The 26,102-nt window shown below is 39.3% G+C and overlaps 1 protein-coding gene across 3 annotated transcripts in view; it reads right to left on the reverse strand.

Moving 5' to 3' along the window:
- The window catches only part of LOC131245949 (uncharacterized), a 49,707-nt gene that overhangs the window by 9,504 nt on the left and 14,101 nt on the right, over positions 1-26,102 (reverse strand). For all 3 annotated transcript variants that reach the window (XM_058245770.1, XM_058245769.1, XM_058245771.1), the window contains 9 exons: positions 24,815-24,874; positions 20,113-20,229; positions 19,050-19,144; positions 18,737-18,942; positions 9,913-10,010; positions 8,387-8,490; positions 8,137-8,302; positions 7,851-7,973; positions 6,217-6,299 (listed from right to left, as the gene is read on the reverse strand). In XM_058245770.1, the coding sequence (XP_058101753.1) occupies positions 6,217-6,299; positions 7,851-7,973; positions 8,137-8,302; positions 8,387-8,490; positions 9,913-10,010; positions 18,737-18,942; positions 19,050-19,144; positions 20,113-20,229; positions 24,815-24,874 (1,052 nt within the window). The remainder of the gene's footprint in view (positions 1-6,216; positions 6,300-7,850; positions 7,974-8,136; positions 8,303-8,386; positions 8,491-9,912; positions 10,011-18,736; positions 18,943-19,049; positions 19,145-20,112; positions 20,230-24,814; positions 24,875-26,102) is intronic.

The raw sequence follows: 26,102 nt of genomic DNA on the forward strand, positions 1-26,102 counted from the left end.
TATAAATAAAAATAAAAAATAGAAGTATTGTGTCGCTTACGCTACACGCTACAGAGGGTTGAACGCTACGCAACACGCTACCGCTATTTAAAACACCGAGTAAGAGTGGTCGAAATCTGTAGTAAAATGATATAGGACAGTTTTTGGAATGAAAAAAAGTGAAAAAGAGGAGAAATTGAATTTAAATAGGAAAAAAAAAAAGTGATCGTTTTTCGACCGTTACGGGAGTAACGGTCGTTATGCCCCGTAACAGCTGATACGGTCTCAAAAAACTAAATGCCCCTTTTCACCCTCGTATCGCGTAACGGTCATGGTCATTACCTATACGTATCAGCCTTTACGAGCGTATCGTAACGGATACGGAATACCTTGATGTTGAGTAATTGCTGGATCATTAGGATAATCTCGCCTATATAGACATACTTTGACCCTCTGGGGATCGAACCCAGAGTCTCCAATTTTGAAAGGCTCTTCGACACCTTATGTGGCACCAAAGAGGTGACTTTTGACGAAAACATTCCTCCCTTCAAGGCATAATAAAGGAAAGTAGTTTGCAAATGCGAGCACGTTAGTGCCCCGAATTCATTCTTTATGCCCTATTGTGGTTGCTACTTTCAAGAAACACTTGTTTAATTACAAGATCAATTGTTTGCAGCAATAGAATGGCTTCCTCAACGGCTTTTTGTTTCTTTCTTCTACAAGAGGGCTTTACAGTGGCTTGTTTGCCTGCCTACCAACAGTCTCAATGAATAAGAACGCCCCCGCCAACGAACCACTTGTTTCAACACCATACGAGACGACATCGGCAGTTAGGGCCCTCATCGATTGCGGAGTGGGGGCAACTGCAATACCCACCTTGCGTAGAGCCACAAAACCTAAAATTGTTGCACTTGTCAAGCCTGGTCCCCTTAGGGTACCACCATTCCAGTCAGTTGACGTTGAGGTTACCTCAGCCACTCCTGATTCAATGAGCAGCACACATCAAAATACTCAAAAGCCTGCATTAGCCATTCCCAAGGCGACTAGGCCGGTATGTTTGTCAAACGCAATACCAACAAGTGAATGCTCACCCAATAGTGAATCGTTTGTTTCATCATCGGCAGTCCCAAGCTTTTCCAATCACGAATTCGTGAGATTGCCGACCCTGGAATGTATTCGAGCTTTTCATTCCAACCCACAGTGGTCTAAACTAGTTTTAGTCAGAGCCACTTCAACGTTGTCTGATCCGATGAATGAGATGCATCAAAGTGCTCTTGGGCCTACCATAGATCCCAAAAAGGGCCCAAATGTAACTCCCACCAGTATTGGCTCACGGATTGGGTCAGGAATCACCATTGTTGGTCAGGTACCTAGAATTCCCTCGCCCAAGGGTGAACCAAGAGTAAATGTGGAAATAGACAACCCATTGTTGATGAGTTGCGAGAAGTGAATTTAGGTTCTCAAGAAGACTCTCGCATCACTTATGTTAGTGCCAGTATCTCTCTAACAGAAGTTGACAACTATGTCAACCTCTTGAAGGAATTCAAAGAAGGTTTTGACTGGCCCTATGTCGAGATGCTCGGTCTTCACCCAACTATCGCTATGTATAAGCTAAACATCTCTTAGGAAAAGAAACCGGTCAAGGAGGAGGCCCAAAGGCAATTTTTCCCTGATTTGGCCGCGCAAATCAAAGAGGTATTGAAGTTTGATTTATCTGCAACCTCAATGAAGCATGTTCGAAAGATGACTTTCCATTGCCGATAACAGAGCTGCTTATAGACAATGCCAAGCGATAATTTGACAATATCATTTATGGACCGTTATGCCGAATACAATTAGACAAGGTGGCACAACCCCATTGGAATCTTTTGTTATCAGGTAATACCTTTCGGATTGAAGAGTGTTAGCCCAACATACCAACGTGTAATGCAGTCAATATTTCATGATATGATGTACAAGCATATGGAATGCTACATTGATGAACTCATGGTGGGATCTCACAATCACAAAGAACATTGCATGCATCTTCGTACCGCCTTAACAAATTACATACAAAGAAGCTACGCATGAATCCATTACAATGCACGTTCAATGTATCACCACGAAAATTCTTGGGCCTCATTATCTATTACCGTAGGATTGAAATTGATCCATCCAAGATAAAAGCCCTCCAAGACATGCTGCCACTAAAGACATTGCATGAATTTATTTATTTACTTTTGAAAGGTGGAAGGCATATCATGACTTGCAGAGCCTCCAAGGCAAAATTGCCTATATCCGAAGGTTTTTCTCAAACATAGGAGGTCGTTGTCTACTTCTATCACTTCTTGTGAAAGTGATTGCTTTTGAATGGGATGAAGCCTGCCAGAGAGCATTTGGTTCAATAAAATAGATGTTGAGGCGGCCACCAGTTCTTGCGGCTTTGATCAAGGATAGACCACTAATATTATACATAGCTACTTGTGAGAGCACCCTTAGCACACTCCTTGCCCAGAAAAATGAAGTCGAAAAGGAGAATGCTCTTTATTACCTCAACAGGACACTCGTGGGGGGCCGAATTCAATTATTCCCCAATTGAAAAGATTTGCTTCACATTGATTTCTGCTATTCAGAAATTACGGTATTATTGTTTAGTGCATGGCGTCATTCTTAAATCTAAGGCAGGCCCAATCAAGTATTTGATGACTAAACTAATGGTCTCAGGTATCTTGACCAAGTGGTCCTTGTTGTCGGAATACAACATCACATGTGTTGCAAAAGGCAATCAAAAGGCAGGCTATCACCTTCCACTATGTCGTGATGCATTTTCCTTCATAGGCATAGCTCAACGGTCCCTATTTCAGAGAAATGTACGCAGAACCCACATACTGCCACATCGTCACATTTGTCCATCTTACATTGAAGACATTATGGATTCTAAATTGGAGGATCATTATTAAGACAATGTTCCCATACCTATCATCTCACCGTGTGAAGGGCACAAAGCTCGAATCAATTAATCACAAGTGTTCTGCGTGTAATGCCCCAGATATCCACAATCCTTCCTACGTGCGAGTACGTATTTTCCATCAATTTCTGATAGTCTTGAACGTATACACGCATATGGCTGTACCCTGCACACATGTGCCCAGCCCCATGCGTGTGCATGTGAGTAACTAGAGAGAGGCTTGGAACCAAACTTAGGTGGGCTTGGACCTAGCCCAAGCCCAAGGCCCACTTCATACCAATTCCACTCTCTTAGCCACCTCACCCTTTTAGACTACCCACCGACTCTCTTAAACTAGTCATCTCACACCCTTAAAATAGCCAACGCACTCCCTTAAACTAGACACCTCACCCCTTAGGCTAACCTTATCACCTCTCTAGCTAAGCCACTTCACCCCTCATTAAGAGGGGGAACTTGACCTAGCTAATGATGCCATTTTTTAATAAAATTCCAACAAGGGGAAGAGAAAAAAGAGAGGAAAGAGAAAAAGGGGGAGAAAAGAAAGGAGGGAAGAAAAAGAGAAGTAGGATAAGACCTAACCCCTTTGCATGTAACCCATTTACCACGGCAACTTCCTTGTCCTTTCCTTCCTCTTTTCCCATGTTTTTGATGATGTGGTACCCACCAACAAGTGGGACCACACTAGACATCATGTACAACACACTGTCCACACAATGTGTACCCACATCAGGTCCGCGCGCTCTAGCAACAGCCCACCGTAGTGTTTTCTAACTAGCCAACTTGTTGATTAGGTCACACAGACCCCAATGAAGGGGGGAAACAAACATCAGCTCGATTCGAAACTTGGGTGGGCCCCACCTTCAAAAACAGCATGGACAATCCACAGTTATGGACTATCTACGCCATTGTGGTCTATATGTTCTAAATCCCCATCCACCTGTTTCAACAAGTCCATTGGGACGTGGGACCCGCCGGTATGCGGGGTAGCACATGGGCTTGGGTCCTCTCCCTTCTTTCTCTTCTTTCTTCTCTCTTCTTTTCTCTCTCTTTCTTTCCTTTCTCTTCCTCTCTTTTTCTCTCCCTCACTCCATTACTAGAATTTTCTCAAAAAAAGGCATCAATAGAGAGGGTAAAGCCCCCCCGAAGGACGGATGAAGTGGCTTAGCTAAGAGGGGTGAAAAGGTTAGTCCAAGGGGGTGAGGTGGCTAGTCTAAGAGGATGAGGTGGCTAGACTAAGGGAGTGAAGTGACAAGTTTAAGAGGGTGCGGTGGCTGAGATAGTGTGCGGAATGGGTATGGAGTGGGCCTTGGGCTCATGGGCTTAGGCTAGGTCTAAGTCCACCTAAGTTTGGGTCCAAGCCTCTCCCTAGTTACTCCTAGTATACGTGGAACTCACATGCTCTCTCATGGGGGTTTTTTGCGTGCATGGGACGTGTGGGTGCAAAAGCTGAGTCACATGCTTATGGGGATCGCTCTCACACATATAGGGATGAGCACGCAAATGTGTGAGGTTGGGCATATATGTGCAAGGTACGGCCATGTGCATATACACGTTCGAGGATACCGGAAATCGACGAGAAATACATACTCACGCGCAGGAATGGTTGCGAAGATCCGAGGCATTACAGTAGCATACTCACTCATATTGTGGATCATGGTACATCACATATCACAACATCATATTAGGTTACACGGTTGTGGACTGTCAACGCCACGGTGATATATATGTTCTAAATTCATGCCATCCACCTATTTCAACAAGCCCACTATGACGTGGGACCTGCTGGCACGTGGGGTAGGAAGTGGGCCCGCGTCCTCTCTCTTCTTCTTTCTCGTCTTTCTTCTCTCTTTTTGCTTCTCTCTTTTTCTCTCTCTTTTCTCTCTTTTCTTTGTTCTCCCTTTCTCTTTTTTGTCCCTCTTCCTTCTCACTTTCTTCCTTCCTTTCCCCCTCTTTGCTTTGTTTCTTTTCTCTCTCTTTCTTTCTTTCCCTTCTCTTTTTCTTCCTCTCTTTTTCTCTCCCTCACTCTCTTGCTGGAATTTTCTCAAAAAATGACATCATTAGCTAGGTTAAGGACCCCTTTAAAAGGGGTGAAGTGGCTTTGCTGGGGAGATAAAGTGGCTAGTCTAAGGAGTGAGGTGGCTAAGAGAGAGAGAGAGAGAGAGAGAGAGAGAGAGAGAGCGGAATGGGTATGGAGTAGGCCTTGGATTCATGGGCTTGGGCTTGGGCTTGGGCTTGGGCTAGGTCTAATCATCTCCCTAGTTACTCCTAGTGTACGTGAAACTCGCGCGCTCTCTCACCTGGATTTTCTGCGTGCGCGGGACGTGTGGCTACAAAGGCTCGGTTACATGTGTACGGGGGTCACTCTCACACATATAGGGGTGTGCGCACACACATGTGGGGCCGAGCACATGTGTGCAAGGTACGACCATGTGCGTGTACATGTTCGAGTCTACCAAAAATTGACAGACATGCAGCAAGGGTTGCAAAGATCCAAGGCATGGTTTGTCCAATATACTCTCTAGGTATGAGAAGCTATACTCAATATTACATGCATCCTTTGCATTGCATTCATTATGTTCTTTCTATTATTATTATACGGATCATAGTTTCTTTGTTCTTACCTTAAAATCAATGGTTATTCTATGAAATGTAATTAAGGACTTGTGTCATATTATAGCCTGTAAAGTAATAAGAACCCAAATATTAAAAGATTTAATAAAAGCCTTTCAACTATATGCGCCCTTCTCTATATCTGTATGTATGTGGCAATGACAATGAATGTCATGTGAATGTCTATGGAATTACCATGCCCATCAAAATTGGATGTAAATAAAGGCTTAGATGATAATGAATGATATGATAGTTATGATCATTGAATCAAAGTAATAACCAAGAGGTATGTGCAATAAAAATTAAATCCACATGATTGATGGTAGAGATCAAAATTGGACCTTTACTACATTATAGTTGATTTGGATAGCAAGTTGCCATTGATTGGATTGTTTGGATCATCCAATCAAAGTGGTCCTTAAAGGACAGAATTACATCGACCTCTCCATCAAATGTAAACTTGATCAGGCCCCCTAAATGGTGAAGTTAACAAATCCTGAATTTCACAGGGAAATCTCTAAATAAAAGTTCCAATTTCATTAAGCTACAAGTTAATGAACTTACTAATTCACAAAGTTGCTGATTCTGTACATCCAAACACCCCCTAAATGCTACCATACACAAGACATTCTCCACGTAATAAGTTGTCGATCATAGGTTGATAGAATTATAATACATACCCACAAGCCCATCGGTAGACATTCTCCACGGTATTCCGTTCTTGAAGAACGCTAGTTTGCCAATCAATCCATTCACCATTTTCCTACGAAAGTATTAAAAAACAAAAATCAACTAAAAAAATTTCTTAACATGATAAATGATCATAAAAAATGCATTGTACTAGCTAATTCTATTACATTGTTTAACTAACTCTGCCACAGCAATTATCCTTCGGAACTTGAAATGCTTTAGTTGAAAAATATAAAGTCCGGTAAAATATTCAACCAGTTTAAAATTTATTAAAATAAACCATGGTTAGCAGAGCTAGATTGCAAAACAGGAACTTCATAGTTATTTTTATGACTGACAAATCAGGTTCACAAGAGTGAATAAGTGATGAAGATACATAAAAGGGTACAATGCAGGCACGTTGTATATTATTATTTTCACTCTTAAGTAAGCCCACGCAACATAGATTTTTCAGTCATTGATCTGGTTTGCATGAACTGTTATTTCAAAACTAGGTGAAGGTTCATATCGGCCCAAGTTCTAGCTCAACCAAAAACCAATAATTCGGCCCAACAGGGTTTCCATGCCAACCACAAAACTGACTATCAGAAACTGGTATGGGTTCACAAAATCCAAACTTAGCAGCATAGCTACAAAGGCAAGATGAAACTGATGAGAACAACTGAAGTCAACAAAGATACTCATTATATAGGATATGTAAACACCTTCCAAATTTTGCAAGGCCAGTCAACAAGTAGAGCAGATACTCAAAATAACAGAAAAGAAGAGCATCTTGTACATTCAGGCTTAGATTCATGTTGCCAAATAATGTACATCGTCCCATTACAGCGAAAATGCATTCTCAACAAAATCAGCTTAACGACCACCACTGTCAGGATTACAGGATCATCATGATCAACCGTGCATAAATTTCTTTTTTCATTAATATTCCTGAAGTTGCCAAATAAGGCTTCTAGGGGACCATGTCAGGCAGTCAAGGAACAACATGTTCATAGAATGTGTGGCTGAAATGAGAATGGTGAGATGGATGAATGGTAAGACAGGGAAAGGATAGAGTTAGAAATAAATTGGGAACTTAGGACTAGCCCCAATAGGTGATAAGATGAGGAGAGTAGACCAAGATGGTTTGGCCATTTGTATCAGAGACCAAGAATTGCACCAGTTAGAAATGAGTTTATTCAAGTTGAAGTTTATAAAAGGGCAAGGGGAAGGCCAAAATTGGGTATGAGCTGATAACCCAACAGTAGACAGGGCATGTTCAAAACTGAGGTCACACATTTGAGCCTAACTTATCCATAAAAAGAAAGGGAAGGACCAAGAGTGGAAGTAAATAAATATTTGATGACCTATGGTTTAACTGAGGATATGGTCCTCAATAGAACCAAGACCCCCCTTTACCAAAGAAAAAAAGGTGCACACAAACCCAGACATGCCCATGCTTGCACAACCATGCAGACAGATATATGGCTGGTTTCAAACCAGAGACCTCAATGTTTAAATGCAGACTGTCTGCAAGTGAACGATGGACTTGAACCTGGTATGATTTAATGCATTAAGAATGCTGAATTTAACAAACAAAAGATATCTCGCAACAAAATACATTCATTTGACTTATCATGTTAACCTGTAAATATGCATGAATGTGGTCATTGCCATCCCCAAGTTGTACAAGCTTATTAGCAATTCTTGTATTGTGTCCGAGGTTTCCAGTCCGAGGTGACTGTCTTCCAGCAGCAGGAACTGTTGGCTGAAAAGTCAAAGAAAACAAAAATTAGTTTCTCAAGCATTCTGATTCAACAGGATGCCAACTGAAAGCAGATAAACAGAATAACATTTTACAAGGACAATGTCATGATATTTACAAACAAGTCATGTAAGAAATTTTCAATTTAGCAAAGAATGTTAATTACCAGATTTGAATCACCAGAAAGAATGGAATGTCTATCGGCTTTGAGTATTTTTCCAATTAAATTACAATCACGGAAGAGATGATCAATTATAGTACCGTTCTTGCTCTCCAAGCATGATACTATGATACTCTCCACATGGTGATGCAATGAGTTATTGAACGGGTACCTGCAACAATTATGGCAACACAAATAAAACTAGAAGGCACTTGTGTTTGCTTTCGTAAAATGCCAAAGCTTGAAAGCAGCTTACTCAAAAAAGAGATCTAGGATTCTCTGGATAGCGCCTGAGCTAACCAATTCCTTCTCTGCATCTTCATTACCAGTCCTCAACAATACTGCAATGAACTCAACAATCTGAACATCCAATTTCAAGAAAAAAAGAAAAAAAAAATTAGGAAATGAACCTGGAAATCTGTAAAAGTCCATTAGTCATTAATTGCTTTCAGTGCAGGCTCGCTTCCTGACATAAAAGTATATTCTAACATCAACCCCGACAAACAGTCAAATATCATAAACAAATTTTATTTCTAACCATATCTCGACTGCAAGTATACAAAAAGTGTCTAGCTGCTCTTTTGTTAAAAAGAGAAAGAAAAAGAGATATACTAAGACTCGTTTATTTTTATAGGGAACTCTCAGCCAAGTTTTGGGAAGGATTAGCTGGAGAGATTCCTAAAAGAAACTCCAAAATAAATCAAAGATTATCCCCAGTCAACTCTTACAGCCAGTTTGGGTTCTTGGAAAGGAAAGGTTCTTTCCAACGTAACTACTTGCCGTGTTTGTGAAAGATTTGTTACAGGAAAGGCATTTTCCCATGGTAGAGATTTTCCTTGAAAATGGACAATTTATTTTCTCACCTTACACCCTAAAAAAACAATGTTTCCCATGCTTGTACGAAAGAGGACTTCCAATGTGCCACAAGTGCTAATTTTCCAGTGTGCCAATACATGAGTGATATGTGCCACCGTCCACCTCCAAGCACCCGACATGTGCCACGTGTGCCAATGTCCCATATGTAGCAATATGCCACATGCCATTGTCAGCCTTCAAGACCTCCACATGTGCCATGTGCCAATGTCTCACATGTACGGATGTACCACTATCCATATTTAAACAACCCATATGTGCGCAAATGTGCCATTGTCCAACTTCAAGCTCCCAGAGCATGCAAAATTGCAAATGTGCAACATGTGCCCCAAGTGCCGCTGTCTAGTAGTAGGCACTCCACATGTGCCACAAATATCACCGTCCATCTTCAAGCACCCCGCATGTGCCACATGTCAATGGTCCATGTGCCACATAAGCACCATCCATCTCAAGTGCCCCACATGCCAGCAACCCATGTCAGTTTTTGGCTAACATTAGATCTGAAAATGGGCCCTAATTTTGATAGAAAAAACTTTATTAAAAAAAGAAGCATCCGTTGCCATTCAAAAAACAATTTAAAAAAAAAAAAAAAAAAAAAAAAAAAAAAAAAAAAAAAAAAACATCAGAAACGCTTTTCCTTTCCACTATTTTCTTTTCCTTTTCTTCGGAAACAAATTTTCCTTTCATTTCATTTTTGTGAATATGTAGAGGAGAACAATCCAATTCCCCTGAGTCAGATCTCGAGTTTTTGCAAGATTTTTTAGCAGTAAGTAGGATGGTATTGGTAACTGCAACTTCTGGGTTTAGTTAACTGACCCAGAGTTCTTTCTCCAGTGACAAATTTAAGAACAAGAATAATGCACAACATACATACAAACATAGCAGTATTATACTCTAGAGAGAGCAAACCTTCAGGCGATGCTTCCCAAGAGGTGGCCGCAATTCACCATAAGTAGTAGGCAAAATATTATCATCAGATGACACACTCAAAAGCATAAGCAAGTCACCTGCACCATAGGGTAACCAAAGGCATGATAACTAGTGGTGCAAAACACTCAATCTAGAATTAATGCCTCATGAATGCAAATAAGCATAGTTCATACAGAGATCCCTCATATGCCATGACAGATTACAATGAAGTCAGAACATAAACAGGTGCCAAATCAACTACCCACAAGAAGGGCAAGGCCATTTCTGACATGAAACTCATTATTAATATAGAAAGTCCAAGATCATTTCACATGCTACCAATGGAATTACTTAATAAACAAGCAATTCATTGCATAAATACTTAGTACTATAACCAAGTATGATTTCATTATCCTCTCTATGCACAACTGTCTGAGATTATTTAAGTTGGTGTTTTGAGTAGAAGCAACAAGGACAAGAGTGCTTCACAACATCAACCTTCAAATCATATTGAAGAATTAACTTGGAGAGAAATCAGGTGGATAAACAGACATCAAAACATTGACAGAACACAAATGAGTGCATGTCCTTGCCATAAGGCAAGGATTATTTTTTTTCAAGGGTAATCAGATATATATATATATATATATATTTGAAGCTTGGTAATCAGATTTTATTGAAAATGGCCACTGAAGATAAAACATCGGGATGAGGGAACAACAAACACAGACAATGAACACTTCAGAAGCTCGGACCCAGCGCTGGGGCTAATGGAAGAAAGATACCAGCATAGCAGGTCTGGAGGATCCAGCTTTTGCAAGGCTGTCTGCCAGCTCATTCACCTTTCTATTTACCTGTGTAGAGGAAACTAGTTCTCCTCCTACACAGGTCAATAGCTTCCTCTATAAAGTGGGCCAGCCTCCATGGAAACCTTTTTGAACCTGCCCATGTAACAGCATTAGAAGAATCAACCTCTACTACACAGGCAGGAAATTGACAAGGCAAGGAATTAAACTTCCTGCAAAGGTGCTACCTGCAGCTCCATGGATGGGAGATGAGATATGATTACATGAATGGTGCCACCTGCAGCTCTATGGATGGGAAACGACTCACAAATATGATTACATGAATGCCCTAACTCCATTCCAGTGTTTTAAATAGCGAATAGCATGTAGCGTAGCATTCACCCCTCTGAAGCGTGAGGCGTAAGCTACATAGCGTGTAGCGTATGCTACATGCTACTTCTATATTTTTAATGAAGATTGTGATTGGTTGTACCAATTTCATGATATTTTACATTAAATTAGGCTGATTAATAATTTTATTTACAAAATTTCATGATATTTGGTGCAATCAAATGCAACCTATAGTAATGGCAAAAGAAATAATTAAAGTATAAAGGTAAAGAAAAAGCAACGAAACTTATTTAATATTGTTACTTGTATTATTTTACTAAAAGCATTGAAAGATTAACTAATTTTTATTGAAAAAAAAAAAAGGGTAACAAATCATTGAAAAAATTAAATGATTTTAATGTTGTAGTGAAAAATAACTTGTAATGTGAGCTATGTAGCATGTAGCGTAGGCCACACGCGACTTAAGCTATTTTCATGAGATACATAGAGCTAAGGCTAAGGCTAAGCTATGCTACGTAGGATAAGCTACATGCTACATAGCGTAGCTATTTAAAACACTGCTCCATTCTGAGACACATTACACTATGGCTCCAAGAAATGGAACACCTCGCTTCAATCATATTCAGAAGATTTTCCAGATGCACAGACGGACCAGCTCATAGATGGGCAGAATGACAGCCATGGAAACATCTGTAGATCACTGAAAACACGTCCCTTCAAGAAAGATAAATGGACGGTGGCTGGTATTTTGCTAAGAGTAACCTGTTTTTAATAAAGTTTCATCTTTTCATTCATTCAAAAAGAAAATCACAAATTCTCAGAACACTATCAAAATTTGATGGAAAAAATAGTCCAAGTAGCAGGACCATTTGGATGTTGTTTAGGAAGAAAAACAAAATCATTTTATGAAAATGAAGCGGTAGGATGAGGATGATCTTTGGCATCACCATCATCATCAGCATTTGAGCATCAGCAGCAGCAACATCACCATCATAATAAACATCCAAGAACCATCGTCATCATCACCATCAAGGCATCATTGTCGTTGCCATCGTCGCCATCATCATCCGGGCATCATTTTTCAGGCATCATCATCATTACCATCTCATCCGAGCATCATCATCATTCATGCACCACCATCATCACTGCCATCCAGGCATCATCAATCCATCAACCATCATCACCAATGCCATCCAGGCATCATCAGCATTAGCATTCCAGCAATATCAATCAATCATCATCCGAGCACCATCATCATTATCACCATCATCCCGGCATCCAGAGAGAGAGGATGTCAACAGAGGAAAGAACTAGAGAGAGAGAGAGAGAGAGTTCCCCCTCCACATAGAGATCGTGAGAGGGAGAGATCATTGAGAGAGAGAGAGAGAGAGAGAGAGAGAGAGAGAGAGATGTAGATTTTTTATTCACAAGGAATTCTTCCCTTGACGAGCAGATCAGTGAGTACATCTGTTTGATGGAATTGCTACTCCCATATCGTAATGTGGATCAAAAGTGTGTGAGCAACTGGTGTCGAATCCATTATTCAAGAGGAATCTTCTCAATGAGGGGACCAGTGAGTATGATTGTTTGGCCCAAAAGGTAGCATCTCTTCAAAAAAGGAAAGATGAGTTATGAACCCAAGCAACTCTGCGGCTTTTACAGTTAAACCTTTCTACTTGATTGTGTGAGGCTCCTCTTTTCCCTATTCCAAGGACCCCATTCATCACGTGGAGGTATCTGCTTTCCTCCTTGAGTGGTGGCCTTAACTGGCTGGTGGGCAAGAACAAAATCCTCACATTAGATAACCGGAAGGAAAGGCAAATAATCTTGCCCGATGGGTGCATCCTATGCTTGCAAGATATGAAATATGCAAATCATTTATTTTAACGTTGTTCCTTTTCCCAGAAAATTTGGAAGAGCTTCTTAGAGATGTTGGAAATCAGTTGGGTTATGCCTCAAAAGATTAGGGATCTATTTATCAAGTGGCATTTTGCTTGATTGGGAACGAAGAAAGGACCCCGTGGCACCTGTTCCTTCTTGCTATCATGTGGTCCATTTGGCTTGAGCATAGCACCTGGACTTTTAGCAATAACGCCTCTAATTCTGATCCGATCTTCCACAAGGCTAAGTGGTTAGTCTTGGAATGGGCAAGGGTCACTAATGACGTTTTTTTGGAGCCTGGTGGAGGTAGTTGGGGGCAGTGTTTGAATTATCTCCAATATTATCGAAATATCTCCAATATTATCTTTATTTCTAGCTCAGCGATACCGATAACACTAGTAGCGATACCGATAACGCTGCTGGTATCAAAAATTCCAAGAATTAGCAATGTATCGCTAAGTATTGCCAACGTATCGATATCGCTAATTTAATCGCCAATATTTTCAACTACGTAAAAGTATAAGTGTCACTTGTATTGCCAATGTATCAATATCGCTAATGTATTGCCAATATTTTCGACAATGTAAATTCTAGGTAATGCCTGTATCATAAGTGTATCAACTATATTTCAATAATATCGCCAACGTACTGATATCATCAAAATTTTCTTTATTAGAAAAAAAATTATTTCAATTTTTTTTATGGGCACATGGTTTTATGTAGTGTTCAATTTGTCATTGATAATATCTCGATATTATCAATATCGTAACATGCGCGAAATTGAGACCACAATCTTTTGTTTCCTTTCCAATTGTTGATGATTTCTTGATGAAATATCGTGTTGTTGATATTTTGCAATATCGATGGATGTTTGGATGGAAGGTTGGATGGTTTTTTTTTTTTAAGTAACAGAAATTATATTGATAGAAACGGATTACATAAAAGGAGGAACCTCCCGCTGAGCTAGCGAAGGTTGGATGGTTAAATGGGCCAAATCGGATGGTTGGACTAATTTCTTACAACAGCACATGCTTTTAAGGCCCCATTAAATGAAAACTTGTTATGCATTCTTTTTACAATTTTTTTATGTCTAAATATGCAAATATGTACATTTTAACATCTCCTAATGTTTCACTAAAAATTCCACCGTTTTTCCCGTGTTTCCCCGCATTTCCAGTTATCAGTGATATTATCGGTGATATCGATATTGTTTCCGTATCCCTGGCCAACAAAACTTGTAGTGATACCGATATTTCAAACATTGGTTGGGAGCAATGTTCGAGTTGTTGGTATCGCTACAAGTTTCGCTGGCTAGAGATAAAGACATAATATCGTTATCACCAATAATATCACCGATAACCAGAAATGCAGGGAAAAAAGGGGGAACATGAAGAAAACGGTGGAATTTTTAAGTGAAACTTTAGGAAATGCCTAAATACACATATTTGCATATTCAGGAATTAAAAATCACAAAAAGAATGCATTAAATAATAAGTTTTCATTTAATGGGACCCAGAAAGCATGCGTTCCCATAAGAAATCACTCCAATAGTAACCAAAATGAGTTGATATAAAACAAATGCAGCTCCCATACAATAATTAAGACATGTAAAAGTAAATTCAAAACATACACCTTTCCGGCCATATTTCATCCCCACATGCGGCTACCATCTTTTTTCATCTCATTTTAGGACGCAATCCTAAACATTAAAAATATGTAAATCTCAGGTGGACCACACCACTAGAAACTGTGAAAAATGACCATTAAAAACTTTGTGGGCCACAAACGTTTTGGATCAAGCTAATCTTTTTATTTTCCCTTCATCCAGGTCTTTTTAACATTATCAACAGGTTGGATGACAAATAAACATTACGAAAACCGTACGATGAGCCCTTTGGAATTTTTCCAGATCATTTTAGGATATGAGCCCAAAATTGACGCAGATCCAATAATCAAGTGGGTTGTACAATAGGAAACAGTGGGAAGGGAAATGCTTACAATTGAAACCTCCCTAAGGTCCATTATAATGTTTATATGCCATCCATACCGTTCATAAGGTCATTTATAATGGGATAAATTGAAAGCAAAAAAAAAAAAAAAAAAAACCTAATCCAAAACTTCTATGGCCCCACAAATGCTTCAACGGTGGAGGTTCAATTTGCGTTGTTTCATGTCATGTGGCCCACTTGAGTTTTGGATCTACCTCATTTTTGGGCCCATGTCCCAACATGATCTAGAAAAACAGATGGGCAGGGTGGATTTCTCACAAATATCATGGAGGGGCCCACCTACCATCCATGGCAGGCCCTTCTTGGAATGCTTTCACAGGCGTCCCTCAAAATCGAAAGCAGATTGTGGACTGAGTAACTCTCAACGTACTGAGTAAACTCCATGGGGTACACCATGATTTATGTATTTTATCCACTTCGTCCATCCATTTTACCAGACAATTTTAGGGCTTTATGCAAAAAATAAAGCATATCCAAAGCTCGAGTGGACCACACCATAGGAAACAGTGTGAATTGAATGTTTACCGTTGAAACATTCTTGAAGGCCACAGAAGTTTTAGATGAAGCTGATATTTGTATTTTCCCTTCATCCATGTCTTTGTGATCTTATGAACAAGTTGGATGACAAATAAACATCACTATGGGCCCTAGAAAGGTTTCAACAGTGGAAATCATTATTCCCATTGTTTTCTGTGGTGTAGCCCAATTGAGCTTCGGATATGTTTTAATTTAGGGCTCAACCCCTAAAATGAGCTCGAACAACGGATGACGGCGTGGATAAACCACATACATTCACGATGGGCCCAACACAGTTTACCTAGTACGATAAAAGCGTACGAGTAACTCAGTACGCGATGGGATTTCCTCACAATCCGTTGTTGGGTGGGACCCTGACCGTGGGGCTACGTCAGTCATATGAGATGTATACCGACACCATCCATTCATTTTGGCAGATTATTTTAGGGAATGGGCCACAAAATGAGTCAAATCCAATTTTGAGGTAGACCACACCATAGAAAACAATGGTCATTGAATGGCCACCATTAAAAACTTCTTGGGGCCCAAAAGTATTGATTAGCCTGATATTTGTGTTTTCCCTTCATCCAAGTCTGTGTGGACCTAATGAAGTGGTTGGATGGCAAATAAATAGTACAGTGGGCCCTAAGAATTTTTTAATGGTAAGCATTCAATCACCATTGTTTCTTGTGGTGGGCTCCACCTAAAATGTGGATCTGACTCATTTTTCAGCCCATTCCATAAAACGACCGTCCAAAATAGATGGACGGTGCAAATAAAATGCATTACATCATAGTGGGGCCCACAAAGTACTGAAAGTAGCCATGAGTTGCGACTCACATACTCCACTAGGGTTGTTCGTGTCCCTTTAAAATAAAAACAAAAAATCGACACCATTTCAAGAAAGAGGAATAGGGTTTCCATTTCGAACCCAAATCCCCAAATTGAAGGGTTTTCCTTTTCGAACCTAAATGCCCAAATCGAACCAAAATTCCCAAGGGATATCGCAGATTATTCACCAGAATTCCGGTTGATTCTGAAAATTTTCATCTATTTAAAGAAAAAAAGGGAAATAGGTGGTTTTTTCGTACTTGCAAAAGACTGGCGCACAACTGTTGTCGATCGATTGATTGACCCACCGAATTCTTCTTCCGACAGGCGTACCTCTTCTACAAGTACCGAAATCACATTCTTACAAGTTTTTTCTCTTTTTTTTGTTTTTTTTTTTTTTTTGGGTATTTATGATGGTCCCCAAAATTCTCGTGCTACCTTTTTATCGGCGAAACGAGTTGTTGGCTACAGCGTAGCTCATGACCCGGTTAGGAGCTACAACGAAGTTGTCTCCCGACAACTCTGATTATTGTGAAAACTCTTTTAAAATAAAAAAATAAAAAATAAATAAAAATTTAAAAAAAATTGCTAATAACTGGCAGAGAAACGAAAAAAGAGGTTTTCAATGTCGCAACGCTGGCGACACCGATCGTCAATCAAATTTGGCTAGCAATTCTGTCCCTTTTTGGAATGTATTGGTCCTTCACAGAATCCACAGGTCAATTGATCAATGCCTGGCAAGGAGCTAAATTAGGCAAACATAGAAAGGAGATTTGGAGAATAGCCCTCCTGGTTGTCTGGTGGTCCGTGTGGGAAGAAAGGAATGGGAAATGCTTCAGGGATACCTCAAACTTGGCAGAGTCTCTAGTTAATAGGGTGAAACACTTGATAGTAGAATGGGCTTCAAATGTTGTTTTCCGGATGTAAGTCTTTTTTAGGTGAGTAGTCTTCCCGCTATCTCAATGGGCTAATTCTCCCTGTTCTTGTTATCCTTTTGCCATCTAATAAAGAAATCGTTATCTTTTGAAAAAAACGCTGGCGACACCAATATGATCGTTGATATTTTCGACTCTTCATCGATAACTTAAACCCCAGTCGGAGGGATTATTCATCTTTGTAATTATTGGATGACCTGCCATCATTCTCTTTTTACCTTTTCCCCAATTACCCATGAGAGAGAGAGAGATCTTTAATGAGAGAAAATCCTTTTTTCCTAAGTACCAAAAAAAGAAAAAAACTCCCTATTGTTTCTCCAACACTAAGATGGCCCTTTTTGTTTTTACTAAAATAATTGCTTTTAACTCAAAAGTGGCACCAAAAACATTAATAACACTCATCTGACCACACAAAATGGACCGAAATAACCCAAAACAAAGGCAACCGAAAAGAACCTAGGACCCCCTAAATGGACAATGCTTTACTGAGTAAGAACAGAAAGATATGTGAATATTTAAAACAAAACAATAGAGCAGGGTCTCAGTGCCTGGTTCTGCGTATTCAAGTTGTTTTGAAAGATAAATGACAATGCTTCTTGTTTTGAAAGATAAATGACAATACGAAAGAGAGAATTTCGAATTAGCTGCACTAAGGCATTCCATAACGGTAACAGTGACCATGACGGCCACCACCATTACCGTTACAATATGAGCCATAACGGCCTCCCTTTTTCTTTTTCTTTTTCTTTAAAAAAAAAAAAAAAAACTGTTTCAGCCCCATTATGGGGCTGTAACAGTCATTTTACCTTGTAACGCATAATGGTAACCATCATTACCATTACGTAACACCTGTTATGGCCGTTATGTAACCGTTTTGGCATACCATGAGCTGCACCCTTTGCTTAGAAGAAGATATAGAAGTAGCACAAGTTCTGTGGTCACAGGTCAATGTCAGACCATAAAATAGCATGACTTCAAGCAATACACCATTATATTGTTGCAAATTGTAGCCCATATCCATGTACAGTCCATGCAAATAGGGACCAAAGGGCTGGGCAACAAACTCCAAGAGCTTTCAAGAAGCAAAGAATTCCTGTTTCTCCCATTTCATCAGGAAATTACAGAAACAAAGCAAATATATAACTCAAGTTTCAGCAGTCAACTTTCGACAGAAAGTTATAGGGATCCAGTACAAATGCATGAGATGAAAAAAGTAGCAAGCATAAGTACCTAAATAATGAATTATGTTAACACATAATCTGGTATTGAAAGCTGGAATAGGAGGCAAATTGGCAAGTACACCATACTAAAAATAGTAAATGGAAGGCAGTGTTGCACTTCAAAAATTACAACCCAGTCCCAATCACCTCAAGCAACAAAGAGAGCACTAATGCTTTTATTCATTAAAATTTGGCAAATGAATGATGACAAGCCACTGAAAATATATTAATAAACGGCAGCACAAGTTTCCAGGCCATGGCTACTAACCAACAGCAACAAACATTGTTTGACTTACCAAGTTTTGGCAACATGGCACTAACAGTCTCGGGATTAAGAGGGATAGGTGGTTCATATAAATGCTGACTTCGGATAGAATGAATAAATGGAATTGAAGCCGATCTTTTGGGATCCAACAAAGAGATACACACGGATAATGAATGGACAAGGGTAGATTTTGATGGTGAAATTTCCAGAGCATGACTAAGTATCCTCTCAACAAAGCTGCATGTGAATGGAAAGTGAATGTAAGACTGCTGTTAACAAACACAAGTCTAAGAACATGAACCAAACAAAATAAATAAATAAAAATTAAAAATAAAACTGCAAACCTTGGGCTAGAGATTTTAGCAGCTAGTGCTGATGGAGAATTTCGAGTGATAACACACAGTGTTTCAGCTGCATTAGCATGAACTTCCGGAGGACTCTGATTGATTAAGACAAATCTTTTATCAATGCATTCACTATATTATCCGAAACTGACGAACTCAAAAACTACATGAACATTCTGCTGAATTTTCTACATAACAAGCATTTGACAAAAACTAAGCAGCATATCATTGACAATTTCACAACAAATTATTTTACAGAGATATGGGTGTAAGTAGGTATACGAAGAAAAAACCAAAGCTCATGGATGGGAAATGCCTTTCCATCTAGACACTGGAAGGAACCCAAAAAGCAGGAAATTTCAGTTGAAGGATCTACCAAAATGTCTATCAAGCTCCAAACAAACACGGGTGCATATTTTAGTCACAGGAGAATATGGAGGAGTAGCAGCCAAAAGGGTGCACCTAACAATAAGTGATATATTTGAGTAGAGTCAGTATCCATGGAATATGCATGGGTGAATCTGGTGATATATCTATACTTTATATAACATGAGTTGTGGGGGCAATGCTTTTTCCATGTGCACACCACACACAGGGGCATTTAGGTCATTTGGAGTAACTCCCGCCGTCAACAGCCAAGATTTTAGCTGCACGAATACTGTTAACAGCCACAATTTTACCCACTCTCTCAATACAAAACCCCTGCAACCCTATTCTTTCCCTCCCTCTCTCCCCAGACAAGATTTAGCCACACGATGGCTGTCAACAGCCATGATTTCACCCACTCTCTCTCCAACTGATGTATCCATATGACATAACATCAATGGTTACAGTATCATCCAAAACCGTTATGTATCGAAACTAGTACATATCGCCCAATACATGCCAGTTTCGTCCATAATGATACAGTTGTATCATCCATGTTGGCCCAAGGCAATAGACCCCATATTAGTGGTGAATGATATGATATACTAAATCTTTGGTACATACACGCATATGATAACCAATAACTAGCATTCATAAAAAACCATGTTCGAACCAAGCATGTCATTTTCACACTTACAGATGGGTTCAACTTATCAACAATCATTTCTAGCAAATTGCTATCAGCTAACCACTTCATCACATCCATAAAATTGGGATACATATGATCATCAGCACCAACAAGTCGAACCAAAACCTGTCAAGTAAAAAAAAAAAATCACCAGTGGAAAAGCCAATCTTCAAATAATAAACAAAATAGAAAATTCACAATCCACACAAGATAGCCATGTGCATGATGCAAAACATTCCAATTGGTCCAACATAGTGTTAAATCTGTATAGAAACTGCAGAATTTAAGAAGACAAAATTTTAGTGCAAGTGTTTGAGATAAAAGCATTGATTGTCCAATGGAAAAATACCATAAGTTACTGCCACAGTGTAGGTGGTGCTTAACTGTGTTACATAGGAAATAGGTGTTAGCTGTGACCAGTGTTTTAAATATCGACGATATCAGCCGATATATCTTGTATCCCACTTGTGCGATACGAAACGCATGGGTAGTGGCAATATATCCCACCTATTCGATCCAATGAGCATTTTTTATTTTCGATCCATGTTGTTGTTGTAAATCACGTTAAACCAGTGTCAAATTGTTACAAATATATGATTCTTCATATTTTCCATTAAAAATCACGCATTTGGAACTTCAATTTTGAGATTTAGGGGAGATGGGTCAAGTTGTGGAAAATTGAGAAAAATCAAAATTTCTCAATTTCTCGCAAATCAGTTATAATCTTTGTATCCAATCACAAAATTAAACATGTATATAACCTGATTTAGTGATTCTTCTTTTGCTTGTGAATGTATTGCTTGTGTTTCCATACATGTCTTCTAACGTTTATAAATTATATGAATAGACTTTGAATATACTTGCATCAGTTCAGTTGGAAAGCACATATATTAGGACCCCATACAAAGGAAACCCTTATTATGTGCATTTTTTTTTGTAATGTTTTGATTTCTAAGTGTGTATTGATGTCTTTTTCAACAATCCCTAAAGTTTCATTGAAAATTTTGACCAATTTCCCAATGTTCCCATGTTTCCCAGCAACGGTGATACATTACGCGATACAACCGATATATCCCATACGATAACCGATATGTATCTATATCCCAAGGGTGCGATACATTACGCGATAACGATATTTAAAACATTGGCTGTGACATGCATAGGGCACTTCAATTTCAATATGCCAACCACTTAAAAGGAGGAGTACATGGCAGGGTCTTAAGACTCGGATGAGTCCTCTGACAAACAGCCGAGTCGACCTGTACTCAGACCCGATTCAGTTTACCATGGGTCAGAATTGAAACCAGAGGGCGACTCAAGACTGTTGGCCAAATCAATACTTGACTCGGAACCAAAGAAGTCGGTCCGAGTCGCCAAGTCTCAAAACCATGGTACATGGATAGAGTTATTTTCTTTCTTTCTTTTGGATAGGTAAGAAAGTTACTTTCATTACCTAAGGTAACCTATAATTTATAAAGAGGTTTGCTTATCCTACACACCGCATCCCTACAGCACACACTTGAACAGGGCACCTAGTGGCTGGCACAAATAGCAACTGCTCATCATGCAGGTCTCATTGTCGAGGTGAATTGTCCAATATCAGCTCAATTGGACAATCCCAATTGCTTTATTTGATCTTCAAATCTGACTGTTGGTCAAGTTTTTTTTTTCCTCAAAAATCCAGCAGTTACTATTGTCTGGCCAACCCAATTTTTGGACCAGGTCAGATCCATGATGGGCTTGAATGACAAGTGGCTCTGAACTCAAAACCATGTGCCAGCATGTATGTTGGGTGAAGGGGATGGGATTAAAAGAGGTTTCCAAAGGTGACTAGTACACAAGGTGTCCCGTATTGGTATCGGTTGGTGTAACGATGCCCTCCGAAACTGATACGGATACGGGGGCGTAACGGCGGTACGGGGGCGTAACAGCCCGTAACGGCGCAAATTATTTTTTTTGCCAAAAAAATATGAAAAAAATATGGATTAAATCCAGAATATTCTAAGCATTCCAAATATGCATTCATTTATAAATTGGAACATGTTTATGATGCTGTAACGGTCCACTCTTTGGTGAGAAGTTGTATCGGACTGTCTAATTAATTTTTTAACCAGATAACTTAAATTTGACTACAAAATTCATATATTTAATTTTTTAAATATGTAATTTATATACATAACATCTTGATATCATTTCTCCCAATAGTTCTTTAAAAAAATGAAATTAAATTCAGGTAGATGGCGTTGCCAATTTGGGGCTGACTTGGAGGACCAATTTATTCTCCAAATCAGCCTCAAATTCATGCCATTTATTGTCATTATCCCACTTATAAATTGGTGGACATTTATTGGATAGTGAATCATAAAAAATAAAAAAAAATAAAAAATAAAAAAAAATCAAAAGGCCTTATTTTAAAAAATAAAAGTTCACAAATTAACAATTAAAACTATTCAAATAATTTGATTTTGGCATTGTGAGTTAGCAATTGCAGTCCATAATTTAATTGTCAAATTTCAAGTTAATATATGTCTCGTGTACAATTTTTTAAGGCTTGAATTAGGAGGGACTCAGATGTAAAGTGCAGCACACGTGTCAAAGTTTTTTGGGCCTCACCCGTGATGAATGTGTTATATCTACACCATCCATCCATTTTGCCAAATAATTTTAGGGCATGAGCCCAAAAATGAGGCACATCCAAAGCTCGGGTGGATTGCACCGTAAGAAACAATAATAATTAAACGTTCATCGTTAAAAATTTATTGGGGGCTAGAAAAGTTTTAGATCAAGCTGACATGTGTGTTTTCCATTCATCCACGTCAATGTGAAAATAAACATTACAGTGGACTTTAGGAAATTTTTAATGGTGAGCATTCTATAACCACTATTTCCTATGGTGTGGTCCACCTGAGATTTGGATATTACTAATTTTTTGAATCCTGACTTAAAATGACGTTGCAAAATGGATGGACGATATGGCTAAAATATATATATTATGGTAAGGCCCACTCGGGTCTGATCTGATTGGATGGAAAATAAACGTTACTGTGCGCCCTAAAAATTATTTAACCGTGAAAATCATTATCCCTGCTGCTATTTTTGGTGTGGTCCAGATGATCTCTGGATATAATTCATTTTTTGGCTGGTGCTCTAAAATGATCTCTGAAAATAGGTGAACGGTGTAGATGTAATAAACACATCACTGTGGTGCCCATATAACTTTGATCTCCTTTGAACCGTTCGTACAACTCGAAGCTCGAGGAGTGTCAGCGCTCGTCTTTGCGTGACACGTCCCTACAGCAGTCAACTGCTGCAAATTTTAAAAAAAAAAAAAACGGAGAGAGAGGGAAACGAAAAGAAAAAAAGAGGGAAAGAAAGAAAAGAAAAAAAGAGGGAAAGCGGGAAAGAAGAGATTGAGCGAGAGAGAGAGAGAGAGAGAGAGAGAGAGAGAAAGAAGAAGAAGAAGAAGAACAGGAAGCAGCCGCAGCTGCTCGAGAAGAAGAAGAAGAAGAAGAAGAAAGAGAAAAAGAAGAAGAAGAAGAAGAAAGGAAAAAAAGGTACGGTTTTTTTTTTTTTTTTTTTTTTTTTTTTTTTCGGGCCCGTAACAGCCGTTACGGGTCTGTAACGGCCGTTATGGCCCGTAACGGCCGTTACGGTCACAGAATTCCATAACGGCCGTTTCGACCCCGTATCGCTTAACGGGTCCCACCGTTACCGTTACGTATCGGCCGTTACGGCCGATACGTAACCGATTTGGGATACCTTGCTAGTACATTGATGTTATTTAATGCTATAAAAAATTGATGTATAAATGGTACAAAGATTCCATGTCCCTTATCACCACCTCGAGTAAAAATTCTTTGAGGGAATGCTTGCATGCATAGGGCCTTAGAAAGGAAGAAGTTTGCAACAGGATTCATAACTTGGTTGGGCCAAGGCTATGATTTTTTTTTAATCAACGGCTATGCTGATGATGCTGATGATGGTGGTAATGGATTTCGAGTAGATGTGGGCTTGTCGAGAAGACTGGTGGCTTCAAAGCATTGGCAGTTTGGCACCCAAATGTTTCAGCCATGAGTCTGCACTCTTTTTCTAGGGGTCCAAATAACATGAGCTAGTAATATTCCACTTAATTCAACAAACAAAATAGAAAGCAAAAAAGAAAGGGGAAAAAAGCAGCAAATCCATGCACTGCAATGAGAGCAAACGTATAGCTCCCTGGTTAGAACATGATTAAACACATGCAAGTCAGCTCTAATATTTACTCAACAACAAGCAGTGCAGTGGCATGCCAACATGAGTGGCCATTCAAATGGCTACTCTTAACCACACATGTCAATGTGTAAGATCGAGGATTTTCCACAGGTGGGTCCCACCTGGAATGCACATGGCTGAAAAATAAGGCCATTTCAGTCATGACAAGAGGCAACCTGTACGTTAGATGTTGGACCATAGGTCCCTCTCTAACCACCCATTTTCTCATACCTATGTGGCCCACCTGATGGCCATGCTACCTTATTTTTTAGCCAAAGCATGAACACAATGGACCCACCTGATAGTAGCCCAGGCTTACACAAACTTCACAGCACCTCTCAGGATTTTTTTATTTTTTTTTTTTGGATAGGTGTCTCAGGATAAATTTTCTGATGGCTACTTGATCAAGTAGCTATTGTATAACTCATCAGGAAGACATGTTAGAACATTGGCAACGTACCTCCATGATTGATGTGATACCAATCAAGTCAACCAGCTGGCGGAAAATGTCCTGATGCGCCTGACATAAATCAAGCATGGTCAATCAGTGAAGTCCACACAATAGGAGATCAAGAATTCAGATTAGAAGAAGCATAGCATGCACATACATGAAAAATAACTATGCATGAGAAAAATCTGTGGCATAAAACGGAATTCACACATACATGAAAATAAACTATGCACAAGAAAAATGTGGCATAAAATGATATACAAGACTGCAAGACACACTAAACATGAAATGCGAACGGGGAAACAAGAGAAGGAATGCATGTAATTCAAGAATAGTAGGAAGACAGCCATATTTCGAACTTAAAATTTCGAGGAAACAGAAATGCAAACCAACATTTTCAGACACTGAAAATGAGAATCACAGGAGCTCGAGCCGTTTTGTCATAACAAAATGCCATAGTACTGATGCAGCCTATTAAAAATCAAGTCAACGAATAGCTATCACGACTGGTTATCATAACTTCCTATAAGACTGTAAACCGGAAGGTCTCTAAGGATAATAGATGTAAGATGTCATTATTTGCATCACCAAAGTCATATTTCAATCCAAGAATACAACAATATTTCCAATAGGTACGGTACCCTCTCAAACCAACCCTGCTAAGGTAGTGACGTATAACTATAAGACCATAGAGAATGAGGCATACCTATATGGGCCCCTTTCTCCTTTATGAAAAGCTTACTCATTTAAATGTCCTGACAATCAATCCCTTGACCTTTAGATACTCCTTTATGAAAATGTTTCCTATCAAAATCAAATTCGCTATTTGATTATGGAAGTTAGTAACATATGCCACACCTCCACAGACATAGAAGTGATGCAGAAGGCCCTGGCCCTTGGGCTGAAAGAGAAGATTTTTTATTTTATTTTTTTGGGTGGTGGGGAATGATTTCATTACCAAAGAAAAGCGAAAACAAGAAAATTACAAGGCAAGACATGAAAAAGATGAACAAGGATATCAGCAAGAGCCTTTATATTTGAGGCCCACCCAATTACATCCAATTTTTCCCTTCTAATAACTTCAAAGGGCAACCCGTTATGATTATGGAAGCACCAATTATTCCCTTCTCCCCATGAGCCCATATACCTACTCATGCAAGCCGAATTAGACCCAAGATCCATGGGCCAGGGCTAGGCATATTAAGTCCAAGCCTAAGCTTCACAGGTGGCCCATCAATAAAGAGGCCTAAACCTCCTATTTATGTAACAAGCTGTGCAAAATCAATCAGCTAGCTAT

This window comes from Magnolia sinica, chromosome 5 (assembly GCF_029962835.1).
Source record: "Magnolia sinica isolate HGM2019 chromosome 5, MsV1, whole genome shotgun sequence".
NCBI classification, from domain to species: domain Eukaryota; kingdom Viridiplantae; phylum Streptophyta; class Magnoliopsida; order Magnoliales; family Magnoliaceae; genus Magnolia; species Magnolia sinica.